This window comes from Tamandua tetradactyla, chromosome 24 (genome assembly GCF_023851605.1).
Source record: "Tamandua tetradactyla isolate mTamTet1 chromosome 24, mTamTet1.pri, whole genome shotgun sequence".
In the NCBI taxonomy this organism is placed as follows: domain Eukaryota; kingdom Metazoa; phylum Chordata; class Mammalia; order Pilosa; family Myrmecophagidae; genus Tamandua; species Tamandua tetradactyla.
Genome location: NC_135350.1, coordinates 32,905,783 through 32,919,993, shown reverse-complemented (window position 1 = coordinate 32,919,993; position 14,211 = coordinate 32,905,783). Strand labels below are relative to the sequence as shown.

General features: G+C 33.0%; 1 protein-coding gene across 3 annotated transcripts in view; it reads left to right on the top strand.

The window, feature by feature from the left end:
* GRID2 (glutamate ionotropic receptor delta type subunit 2) overlaps positions 1–14,211 on the top strand; it is a 1,588,850-nt gene that overhangs the window by 1,199,481 nt on the left and 375,158 nt on the right. For all 3 annotated transcript variants that reach the window (XM_077142855.1, XM_077142857.1, XM_077142856.1), the window contains one exon: positions 13,605–13,802. In XM_077142855.1, the coding sequence (XP_076998970.1) occupies positions 13,605–13,802 (198 nt within the window). The remainder of the gene's footprint in view (positions 1–13,604; positions 13,803–14,211) is intronic.

The following is a 14,211-nucleotide window of genomic DNA, read 5'->3' as shown; positions in this document are numbered from 1 at the left end:
GACACTGTGAAGCATTCAGGGTAGAGCAGAGGAAGAGGCTGGTAAATTAAGATAAATACCAGTAAACTGCTTTCTCTTTGTGGCAGCTACCAGTGCCCATCCCTCGCTCTCACAGCAGGCAGCAGTGGAGTCCAACCCCTGGTATAGCTTGCTGGTGTCATTGAGAGGGATGTAAAAATCCACTTCCCCAAAATCTGAGGGAGGGAGACATGGGCACATTGCTTATCACTGTTTTTGATTAGATACTTTGGATCACTGGGGCTCTGGCTCTTTGTAACAGGGTAGCTGTTGTTACAATCTGCTCTGGACAAAGGCAGCAGATGAGACTTAAAGACAATACAGTTCCATAGAGATGCAGAGGATAGCTGAAGGGTTGCTTTGGCTGGACAGGGGCCAAGTCAAGGAGACACAGCATTGGGGAGCCATGGAAGAAACTCGAGGTGTGCCTGGTCCCCTCCCTCAGGGTGAAATATGTAAAGTGCTGAGTGAAAACAATTCCACCCAAGAACTTTATATCCAGAGACACTTGCTTTCAAAAATTTTTTTTCTTTCAAAAATGGAGAGATTAAGACATTCCCAAATAAACAAAATCTGAGGGAGTTCATCACCACTAGACCTGCCATATAAGCAATGCTAAAGGGAGTTCTTCATATTGAGAGTAAAGGGCACTAGAAAGTGGTTCAAAGAAGTTGGTTAGTAAAAGATCAATAAAATAGACAAACCTTTAGCTAGATTGACAAAGAAAAAAGAGAGAAGACATTGACAAAAAAAAAAAAGAGAGAAGACATAAATAACATCAGAAATGAGATGGCAGACATTACTATTGACACCACTAAAATAAATGTATCATAATAGGATACTATGAACAACTGTATGCCAATTAATTAGACAACCTAAGTGAAATGGACAAATTCCTGGAGATGCATAAGCAGCCTATACTCAGTCTAAGTAGACCAATTACAAGTGAAGTGATCAAATGAAAGAGGACCCCTGTACAAAATTTAAGTAAAAATGGATCAAAGACCTAAATATAAGAGCCAGAACTATAAAACTCCTTTAAGTAAATGTAGGGAAGCACCTTATGGCCTTCTGTTAGGCAATGGTTTCTAGACTTTATACCCAAAGCACAAGTAGCAAAATAAAAATAGATAAATGGGGCCTACAAAATTTATTCATCAAAGGACTTTATCATGAAAGTGAAAAGGTAACCTACTGATTAGTAGAAAATATCCTGATTTATTATCCACAATATATAAAGAAATCCTTCAACTTAACACCAAAAGACAAACTACCTAATTTAAACATGTCCAAAGGATTTGAATAGACATTTCTCCAAGAAGATATACATATGGCCATAAAGCAACATGACAAGATGCTAAACATCATTAGCCATTAGGCAAATGCAAATCTAAACCCCGATATAGTATTTCACACTCACTGGAATAACTGAATTATTAATAAAAAGGAAAATTATTGGAGAGGATATAAAGAAATAAGAACATTCATTCGTTGTTGTTGGGAATGCAAAGTGGTTTAGCCTTTGTGGAGAACAGTTTGGCAGCTCCTCAGAAAGCTAAGTATAAAATTACCATGTGACCAGTTAACCCACTTCTAGGTACATACCCAAAGGAATTGACAGCAGAGACTCTAACAGATATTTGCACACCAATGTTCATAGTTGAACTATTCACATTTGCCAAAAGTTGGAAACAACACAAGTGTCCATCAACAAAAGAAGACATTAAAAAATATATGGTACATAGAAAGAATGGAATATTGTTCAGCCCTAAAAAGGAACAAAGTTCTAATACATGCTACAACATGGATGAACTTTGGAGACAGCATGTTGAGTGAAATAATCCAGACACAAAATGACAAATATTGTGTGAGTTCACTGACATGAAATAATTATAATAAGCAAACTCATAGTGTCTGAAACTATATTATAGTTTAGTAGGGGGCAGAGTGTGGGTAGGGAATACAGAGTCAAGGCTTAAAATGTACAGAGCATCTATCTGGGATGACAGAAAAGTTTTGGTAATGGTTGGTATGATGATAGGATAATATTATGAATGTTGTTAATGACACTGAATCAATCATATATTTGAATGTGATTAAAAGGGGAAATTTTGGGTTGTGCATATATTACTGGAATTTTTAAAAACCTGTGGAACTGCACAACACAAATAAAATAGTGAGCCCTAAGTTTAACCATAGACTATGGTTAATAATACGATTATAAAAATGTGCTTTCATTAATTGTAACAAATGTTCCACATTAATACAAGTTATTAATAAGATGGCATTTGGAAAACTTTATTTTATGAATATTTTTCTGTAAACCCACAATGTGTCTAATTAAAAAAACATTAAAAGAACTATGATGCATTTAAATGTTACATTTGGGAGCACTTCTAGATTATCTACTGAACAATGAGAGAATAAATATTAGGACCACTGTTTACTTTTGGTCACTTCTAAGTGACATTTGCTGTATGCACTGAAGGATATCATAGAATATATAATTTTTAGAGCTGATTTTGGCTAAGTATGAAAATTTATTGTGCTATATAATACAAAATGAAAAAATATTTAGTATAACTCTACATTTTCCAGTAAATTATGGGAACCTCCCTGTGATACCCTAATATGTGTCCTGTAGTTTATTCAGTACTGTAGTTCACTTTCACAGTCCTTATAAATGTGAAGAGCTTACGCAGAGTTCATTTTATATGCTTTATTATTAATTTTCATAATATCTCTAATAATTTTTATATGCTTATGAATTTGTGAAACAGAATGTTGCCATTGTTGCTTCAAGTTCAGTTTTCTACACATTTTGTGATCCCATAGGTTTGTTTCTTGCTTTCAGATATCAGCACCTTTCTGCTTCCTACTCTTAGGTTTTGCTTTCTATGCAGGAGATCTTTCCCTTTTACGTTTCCCACTGTGTTTCATAATAAAGTAAAAAAGGAAAAGGTGTATCCATCAGAAAGCACTCAGCTCACTAGAAATAGAAAATCTGTCACCTTATTCTTAAAACCTTAGATCAGCCAGTCCAGTGGCAGAAATAGTGAGTGTAGTTTCTTCAAAAGTTATAGAGTGATGTTAGTGAAATTATATACTTTGTTCTCGCCAAAACTTTTTTTGGAGAAGAGAGTGTCTTTGTACAGGAAAATGGTTTGATATGCTGACTAGAGTTGAAGTGTGACTTGGAAGAAGAAAAAAGATAAATAGCTCTGCTTTAGATATGAAAAGGAATTGAGAGAGGGAGAGAGAGAGAAAGAGAAAGGGACGAGTAATGGAGTGAGGAAGAGGGAGGGATGGACAGAAGGACGAAGAGAAACAGAGATGGGAGAGGGAGACCACCATTTCTAAAAGCCTGTAGGCCAGTTCTTTCTCGTTTGTCAATCAGGTATTTTCTCCACCTCCCACCCTACACCCCATACACAAGTACACATCCGAATTCCAATTAGTGCAACCCAAATTAATGGTTAAGAACACATCACCTTTTGCATCATTCAACACTGGATTCAAATTTTAATCTTTCTTAGTAGCATTGTAACCACAGTCAATTACTTATTTATTCCACCCCCAAGTCTCAGTTCTCTCATTTGTAGAATGACAATAATACCAAAGTATTGTAAAAACTAAATGAGGGGGTGAATGTAACGTGCTAAGCGTGATGACAGGATCAAGTAAATTTTTTGTTGCTACTGGTTTTATTTTCATTTGCTTCTCCTCCTTAGCCTGAAATCCTTTTTTCTACAAATCTTCTTACTCTGCATCCTCTCTTTTCTACTAATTCTCCTCTCATATAAATGTCTCAAATCTCAACTGTTCTGTCCTATTTCAGCCTTTACTTTCATCCCCAAACCATTGAAATTTGGCTTCAAGTTTCACTTTTCAAAAGAAACGGCAATGCAAAAATGCTTCCTGCTTGACTGATGAAACGGAAGCTGAAAGGCCTTATCTGTGTGCCTTGGAAGTTCTTGGCACTTACTCCTTCTTGAAACTCATCCTCTCCTGAACCCTCCAAGGATCTTTTCCTGATCCTCTTTATGATCCATTTCCATCTGGATTCCCTTCTTCCAGATTCCCACTTCCAGTTCGTCCCATACCTTCCCCTGAAAGACTGCATTTACTTTCTTGAAAATTACAACCAAAATTGCATTTCTAACCACATGCTTTTTTCTCCCTTAGGCTTCCAAGTCATTTATCCAACAAGTGTTATATTGTTAAAAATGTTATATATTTAGTAACAAAAGCTAAGAAAATTTGGAAACAAAACATTGAAAACAATGGCGAACACATTCAATTTTCTCCATTGTAAAGTTCCTCACTCATACTTTAGCATCTCTCACTTACTAGCTAAACTAAATTGAGTTTCCTGATCCATAAAAAATGGAGAAAATGATAGGGCCTAACTCATAGGGTAGTTGGATAAAAATGTGCAAAAAACATGAAAAGTTTTTTTCACAGTATGTAGAAAATCTTATATAGATGTTTGCTGATACTATTTTTATTATCATTGCTACGGTTTTCAAATTTTAAACATGCAAGCATATAGATAGTTTTGTACATATTCTTCCCATTTAACAATAAACCCTTGAATGTTTTTAATGTAAATAGATAGTTTTTTTTTTTTGTACAACAGATATGCTCAATACTTTTTTCAGCTACTTATTGGATAATCTTATCTTTCATCAATTTATGTGGGGTTGCATATAATTCCCAGAATGCTAAATAGAATTTGACATATTTGTTTCTCACATGCTGAAATATGTCAGAATGCAAATGAAAGCAGCTTTTACAGTGATGTTTTGAACCTCTCTATAAAACAAATAAAACAAATCAATCCCAAACTTAAAATGTTGTTTTCAGTAAAAAAAAAAAAAAAAAAGAAGACCTGTGGCCAATTGCAAACATATGGACATGTATCAGTACATTGAGACACTGAGGTTTCAAATTATATGTCTAAAACCTGAATTTATTTCCTTTGTAGGGATCGCTCATACAGATATACTTTTAAGAGAAAATCATTCCCTGACTGTTGGATGTCTAGGGTGTTTTCAAGTTCTTGCTATCTAAAGAAGTTTGCAATGAAAATCATTTAGATACATTAACATTTTTTTTTATCTTCACCAATCTCTGGAGCAATAAGCAAATAGATTATAAAAAAAACTGTTGTTCTATCAATTTAAGAGGAGAGAAAGTAAATAATTTACCTTCAAAATTTGCTATTGAACTTTGTCCTTTAAAAATTAAACTTTAAAAATTATGATAATTTTCATGATTATTTTGTCTAATTAATAGTATTTCTCTTTTAAATATTATATGTCACATGCATTCAGGAAATAAGGTGCACATTTTCATACTTCCTACTATTAAATTTTATTGTGTATTTAATTTTGTATTCAGTAGAACAGGTTTTTCAACACTATCTTTAATTCTTTTTGAACATTCACATTGAGGATGTTAGTCTATTGATTGAAAGCTTTAGTTCCTTTAATAGAATTCTGATACGTACTCCAAATGAAAAGCATTCAGGAAGAGTCCCAGAAGTCTGTGCTCTTCCAAAGACCGATGTCTCTGAAGAAGGCTATCCAGAAAGTATGGCATAATATTACAGTAATTCTCACTAAGTACTTATAACCTCACATCTAATGTATCAGCAAATCCTTATCAACAGTATCTTTAAAAAGTATCTGGAATCCTATTCCTTCTTATCTAATTCATTTTACTACTACCTTGTGCCAAGTCATAATCATCTTACGTCTGATTTATTGCAGAAGATTCATAACTGACCTCTCAGCTTTTACTCTTGCCCCCTCCAGTCCATTGTCAATAGAATATCCCAAGTCAACTCTTAAAACATGAGAGGTCATGTCTCTCCGCTGATCATACCCCTCTAATGGCTTCCCATTTCAACCTTGGAAACAGCTAAAGACATCAGAATGGCCTATAGGCCTTATCTAAGCTCAGCTCCACCCCAAACCTTTTTACCTTTCAGACCTACTCTCAGGCCATAGCTCCCTTTGTTTCAGCCACACTAGCATCCCTTCTGTCTCTGGAACACACTAGAAAAACTCCTGCTTAAGGCATTTGTACTTATTGTCCCATGGATCTGGAATGTTTTTTCCACAGAGGCTTTTCATAATTGAAGGTAAAGCTCTTTCTCACATGTTCTTTGTTTTGGCTTGTTATGGGTTGAATTATGTCCTCCAAATAGACATATTCACACCTTAACCTCTTTCCTCATGAACATGGCCTTATTTTAAAATTTAGAATATGAAGATGTGATTGGTTATGAGGCCAAACTGAATTAGTGTGGGCCCTGGTCCAATATGGCACTATACTTATAAGAAGAGAGAAATTTGGACACAAACCCAGGCAGGAGGGGAGAAGAAGGCCATTGGAAGATGGAGACAGAGATTAAAGTGATGCATCTACAGGCCAAAGAATGCTAAGGATTACCAGCAAACACCAGAAGCTAGAAGAGGCAAAGAAGAATTCTTTCCTTTAGGGTCCAGAGAGAGTACAGCCCTGCTAACACATTGATTTTGGACTAGTCTCCAGAATTGTAAGATAATAAATCTCTGTTGTTTTAAACTACCTAATGTGTGGTACTTTGTTACAGTAGCTAAAGGAAACTAATCCATCATTCTTTATTTAATTTTCCTCCACAGCACTTATCACCATCTGATACAACATATGCATTACTCATTTTGTTATCTGCTCTCCCCGTAGGATGTACATCTAAAAGGATAAGCCTGTTTGTTTATTGTATGTTTGCTTTGCTTCATCCCATATACTTAGTATGTGCCTGGCATTTAATACTCTTTTGATTGACTGAAGAAATATATGAATTTCTGCCATTTGCTTGTAAGTAATATTAATTTGGATACAAATGCTATTAGTCCTAAAACAGTCCAAGTTTAATTTTAATATGAGTTTTCATTATATCCTAATATTTAATTAGCTCCACTTTACATTTATTAAATGTTCATCGAGAGTAGGTCTTATCACAATTTAGAGTTGACATTTATTAACATTATTTTTTTTATTAACATTATTGTCCCTGACAATATTTTAACAAGAATCTGACTTATCAAACCAGAGATTTTGTAAATACCATCATCATTCAGAAGCCAAATATTGCCAAGTTCTTTAATTAAATATCTTGTAGGCTTCTGAAGTTCAGAATAGCGAATCCCTCCTTACAGCTGCAATATGCTATATATCAAAACATATATCCTTGTAGTTCTCCCTGAGATAACTACACTTGCAAAGTGCTTGTGTATCTAGTAAACTCTTAACATGTTACACTTGTTAGATTTGCCATGTAAGTATGAAATTTACTAAGATGATGAAGACTCAGACAAAAAAAGGAATGTTATTTAGCATGCAAATTCAGAACGCAATCTGAGAGTTTGGGATTTCTCAGTTTATATGTGATAATCATGAAGCATATAAAATCTTAGTCTTATAAAATGTATTTTTAAGTGTATACTAGGGAAAAACAATGAATGAAAACAAAAGTACTTAGAATTATTGTTACTACCTGTTGTTCCTGATAACCCTGTATTCCCAGTAACAGCATTCGATATTTCTTTATTCTCATATTACAAAATGAACTTTCTTTTTGTTTTTTTTTTGCTCACTCTATTTTTAGTGTCTAAGTCACTAAGATGTAACTGTTTTATAATTTGAAAGCAATGTATAAAGTCATTTTCATTAAAATGGGTTATCTTGCATACTAATGATTCCAACTTTCTATTCAGTTTAAAGTAATTGTCATATAATTAATTGCTTACAAAATAAGAATCATAAATAAACTATAAGATATGACTTTAGGAATTTAGAATGAATCAATATTTTTTATTACTTCTATCACTTATAATTGAATGTTAGTTTTATAAAACTATTTCAACAAGGATTTTAAAGGAAAAGTTTAGTGCAATGTTTTCTGTAAAATCTTCACTTTGAAAACAACTTTTAAAAACATTTTCATTGTATGTCCCTGTGCACTGCATTTCTTCTTTCCATGCAGCTCAGATAGTCTTCCCTTTACAGCACCTAGATTCTTTCTATTCCCGCTAGCTGTTCTTTGTATTTGTTTTTTTATTCTAGTACTTGATACTGTCTAATATCAGATTCTATACCTTTATTCTTTTTCATTTATAAAAATCTCTAATACTTATATATGGTCTATAAAATAACGTGATCTTCAAAGTGGGATGGTGGTCATTAATTCTGCATGTGTAAACGTGGAAGGTGTATCCCTAAGCCAAACAGAAACCCATACTCTACATAAAGATGACTATTGTTGCTTCAGCCAAGAGCATGTTTTATCAGAAAACAAAATTTTAAACAGGCCATTAGGAAATATTCTCATTCTCTCTTTAATGTCTTTGAGCTTCATTTGTGAACAAAATTGTAAGTAATTTCTAGTGAGCAATTCTGAGTTTTGGCCATTCCGGCACTCCGTAAAGTCATGTATATTACCCCTAACTTGCTCTCAGTAAAGCCTTGGCAGTAGAGTTTGTAGCTTGTGCCTATAAAAAATGTGATTTTTTTTTTCAAACTCTATCGCTAGCAAACAATATTGTGTAGTTATTAAAATATCGGAATTAACTGTAAAATCTGCAAACAATGATGTAAATCAACTAAGCAATGAGCATGTGTTTTCTGTGACTAAATTCAAATGCAGATTTATGAAATTATTATCTAATAATCCAACAAGAGATGTGAATGAATACTGGCTAACATGGAAAATTAAAACCACTAAAACACACTGTTCTACAATCAGGTCTGTGGTTGCTCATGCTAATGCACTCAGATGGATGAAACTCCAGACATTCTGTGAAAGCTTTGTTTATCCCAATTGCTCAGGCTTGAGCTTAGAGAATCTGTCATCCAAACGATCAGCAAATCGAAATCTACAATTTGTTTTCACTTAAAAGCAGACAGGTTTGCACCAATTTAGACTCAGTCCTATGAATACTCTAAAACTAATTGCTTGAAAACGAATTTTAAAGACAGTATTATAATTTCCACCCCTCCACCTATGGTAGAAGATTCCAAGCCGACTATGATACTTTGAAAAACATGTTAAATAGGCACAGACCAGAATGTCTGTGCCTGCAATCTAGACTTAATCCTCTCTCTTGCCACAATCCTTTCTACACTCTACTCTCAAAATTGCTTTCTGATTATGCTATTCCCCTTGCACAAAAGCTTCAGTTCCCTACTTAATAAAAGACAGACACTTTAATATGGCTTCAATGCCTTCCATTATCTGGTCACAGTTAATATATGTTCTTTTGGTTTTGCTTTATATTGCAACAGGAAAATATGTAAACCGTTAATTAATGAATAATTATAAAGTAACACTGAAGTAACAACTGCCCAGATTAAAAAGCAGAACATTTTCATTACCACAGGAGACAATATCTCTCTTGTGTACTTTCTGATTGTACCTTCTCCCTGCAGCCCAGAGCTCACCACCCACAGGTCGTCACTTCTGTGATTTCTTTTATAATGTTTCCACCTCCAAATTAATCCTTAAATAACATAAATAAGTGTACATGTTTCTGAATGTTACATAAATTGAATCAATCTCTCTTTTTTGAGTATTGCTTTTCTCACTCATTATTAAAAATCGATCTATTTTATTGTGTATAGCTCTAGTTTGTTCAATTTTATGCTGTTTAGTAATGATTATATCAATATTCCACAGCATATTTTTCCTTTCTATGGTGGTGGACATTTAGATTTATAGATTATTTCCAGATTTGAATTATGACAAACAATGCTGCTGTAAACAATCTTAGACATATACTTTGGTGCCCAGAATTCTCTAGTGTTCATGCTCTAGAAGCGGAAATGCTAAGATGGCTATTCATGTCTTTACATTAGACAGATATTTGTGTAACATTCAAAACAGGCAAAATTAACTTTGCTATAAATATTTTTATACTTCCAGATAGTGTCAAAAATTTTCCAAAGTGGTAGTACCAATTTATATGTGCACCAGGAGTGATTGATAGCTTCTAATTCTTCATATCTTTAACTGTACTTGCAATTAACAGAGTAGCTCTCTTTCTGTTCCTCTTCTATTCACTCCTTGCTATGGAGTTTCTTTTTGTTTATTTCTTATGTACCCTACATGTTAATTATCATCTATTGCAGTTAACTGACTCTCTCCATTTGTTTCTAGTTTGCTGGTAAACTCAGTCTTAACTTCTTGACTTTGATAATTATCTTTTCTAATTCTCAAATTTTCTGTTGAATCTTTTTCAACTCCAAATGCCACTTTTTTATAGTTTCCAGTTTTCTGCTAAATTATTTTATTTTTGTCCTTTGTCCTCTTTAAACATAGTAAGTAGATAAATACAAAAAATAAAACACAAAAGAAAAAATAAAAACATAGTTAATATAGATACTTTGTAATATACAGCTGATAAATTTACCATCTGAATTCTTTAAGGATCTATTTCTTTGTATACTGATTCTCATATAAGAAGTAGAATCTCCTTTCACCTGAAATCTCTGATTTTGTGTTAGACATTGTATTCAAACAGTTATTTGATGGAATAACACGAGGACTAAAATGAAGATTCTTCACTTCAGAGACTGTTTATTTCAGACATCTGGAGACTTTACTAGTCTATTAGCACCACCTTAAGTTTTGTTAAAATGAGTTAAATGATGCATTATGGATTTATTTCCACTTTGAATTCCCTTTCACTTTGGAAGTTGTAGACATTGGGATCTAGTTTACTACGAGAAATTTTTCCCTTTGTGTTTCTGCCCTTGTGAAAGTGCTCTGGGCTTAGATTTCTCCCTGTAAAGCTATTATAGATCTTACCATAAGAACAAATATTCTGGGTTCTGATTTCCTCTTCTTTTTTGGCCTGGTAATTCCTTATGCTTATCATTTTTTCAATGCTTCAAAAAAGCTATTTTAAATATTTTGTTCCACCTTTTATTTCCCAAACTCCTATTTATCTATTTTATTCTATGGTAAGGTATAACTATTCAGCTTTTCCCTAAAACAGATATACTTTGTTAACTCCATGCCTTTGTCTATACTTTTGCAGCTGCTTAAATTGGCATCTCCTCTGTACATGCCTGCCCAAATCAGACCAATTCCTGAAGACTATACAAAGTTTCAGATTTTCAGTTTAGAACTATATAACCCCAACATATTTCCACTGAGTGGGACCTTAGAGATCATCTAGTCCAATAGGTTTTCACTCTGTGCTTTTGAGATCCTCTAAAGATTCTGTAAAAGAGACAGAACAGTGGGTGGTCAGTGGGATTTGCAAGGCTGTGCTTTGATATCTTTTGCATATTGGTCTTCTGAGTAATATTTTATTAAAATGTGTTCCAATACTTAGAAAAAGGAGAAAGAGAAAGGTAAACCTGATATTCTAATTTTCTAATTCATAGATAAAAAAAATAAGATCCAGAAAGAGAAAGCTAAATAAAACAAATTATGTTGACTACCTCTTCTGTAAATTACTGTGTGAACTTAAGTTGAAAGTCTTTGATCTTAAGTTCTTCTTTTGTAAAGAAACAGTGTGTTGCATAAAACCCGCAAAATGGTGATTTCTGTTTCTTATCTTCCAATGTGTTCCTATGGTATTTTATTTATACCAATTCTGGTGTGTGCATTACTTTTTGTTTTGCTTTATATTTTTAAGTAAGTATGTTTTCCCTTACAATGTTACCATTATTTTGAAGGTGGTACACATTACTTTTGAACATAATCTTCACTGTATTGAGTGTAGTAACTTGAAGCTATATCTGCTTAATGGATATTAAATGGATGCATCTATGAATGAATAAATTTTGAAAAATAGATGCAGAGATAAAAGTGGTTAACCAAAAATTAGTATTATCATAGAGAAGGAACAACTATGTTTTCCAGAGCTTCAGTCAAATTTCTGTTGCTATATTTTCCTGTCCAAAAAATTGGCTGATTGTCCTCATAAAGCACAACTGGTTGTGTGGTAGAATTTATGAATAGTGATTCAAAGGATGTAACAAATCTTAAAAAGAAAGCTGAAAGGCATTGATTAAGAAGGCATGATAGGATGTAGTAAAGGTTTATTTAGCACAGAAAATTTAAATGGCATGTTCATCAATAATTCGTCAACCCTGTATGAAAGAACCCTTAATATAACCACTACTATTCTATACCTTTAATCAATTCTAGCTGATGTTGCTATCACCAGACATTGATCAAAGAGATATCACTGAAAGGGATCTATTTATGTAGGGATTTACATATAATATTCAAATTAAAATAAATTCTAGAATGGAATTAGCATATTAAGGACATCTAACATAATTTAACATTGAAAAATTGTTCTAGAGAGAAATAAATAAAAATGGAAAAATGTAACATTCCATAGCAAAGCATACAATGGAATATTATTTTTTTGCCACAACAATCACTTAGCTCTACAATTCAATTGTTATTAATTCTTTATATATTAATTGCCTTGAAAAGTGTTTTTCAATGTCCTGGTGATTAAATTACTGCTAAATGAAACAGATTTGTTAAATTTTCAAGGCCCGGAATAAAGAGACAATACAAATGACCCAGAATTATTGATAAAAAGACCAGTTAAATAAGATCTTTCATGAATCCAATGGTTTGTCTATGAAGAGATCTTCAAAATCTAGAAATGAATGAGATGCATATAAAGAAATAAGTGTATGTTCTCTGTCATCACTGTTTGCAATACAATGTAGACAAACAAAGCCCAGTTAATTATAGAACTTCCAGATATTATTTACATGCTCCCTAAATTTGATCTTTATTTTGGAAATCATTTAATCCATTCTGATTCTTATGACCTTAGGACCTACTTCAGATAATTTGTGCAATTCATAGCTATTTAGTAGAGCTGCATTTTGTCCAACTAGCCAACTGAAAAGCAACAGAATCTGCCAATTGTCTGGAGGTATTATATACTTAAAAAATACAAAAATTTTGGAGCTTCAAAATGTTTAAATTTTATGCATAGTATTAAGCACATCATAGAATTTTCATTTTTCACTCATGAATTTGATGTACCTCTGATTTGAGGTCAATATTAATAGAAATTCTGATTCTCACTTTCAAAACCTTCTATCTATTGACCTATTAATCCCTCGAAGTTCACCAGCATCAAATGTTTTACTATAACAGAAAACAAAAACCAGAAACTTTAAAACAAAATTGAAATTCTTTCTTTTTCACATTCCAGTTTCATAAAGATGATTTTATTATTTTCATTATTGCTGAATTTTAGAAGGTCCTGAGATGGCAAGGAAAATGAACTCGGCCCCTGAAATTTTGTAGAGACTTGCATGCAATTTTTGATACGTCAATGATTAAATGAGAGATGGCAAGAAATTGGTTGATTAAACAACCTTAGTTCAGTAATTTGATACATTAATTATGCATGAATTATTCTTCTAAATTCACCCTCAACATGTAAAAATAATTTTTAAGCTGTTTGTGAATAAAACTCTTTGAATAATTAACCTTTGTTTTTAGGGCACACTATAGATTGACATCAAGGATTTCTCTTTGTTCCATCTAGGAAGAACCATTTGTAATGGTCTCTGAAAATGTCTTGGGAAAGCCGAAGAAATACCAGGGCTTCTCCATTGATGTCCTGGATGCCTTATCAAACTACCTGGGTTTTAACTATGAAATTTATGTTGCACCGGATCATAAGTACGGAAGTCCACAAGAAGATGGGACATGGAATGGGCTAGTAGGAGAGCTAGTCTTTAAGGTAAGGACTTATTTATTTCAAATCTAAAGGTTGCACTGTCACCCCTAAAAGAAAATTTCATATAAAATAATGCAAAGCAAAGCATTAGGTAGTAGTTTTGAATGTAAAAGTCTCAGCCAATGCTATTTTATGAAATATGTGGAAAGAATGATCGCATAATAAAGCTAAAATTTTTAGTGTTTGCTATGATAGAACAGGATCTAGAACAAAGGCTTACCTCTGCCGAATTTACACTCCAAAACATTTTACTAGTATTTAGTACATAATGAAATCATGGCATAATTTACGAATAGAATTCATACCACTTTTTCTTTTTAAAATGCAATATTATTTGTAAAATATTTAAAATCTTTGTCACTTAGGAACAAATTATTTAGTTTCAAGATTTAAGTGATATAAATATGTGCTC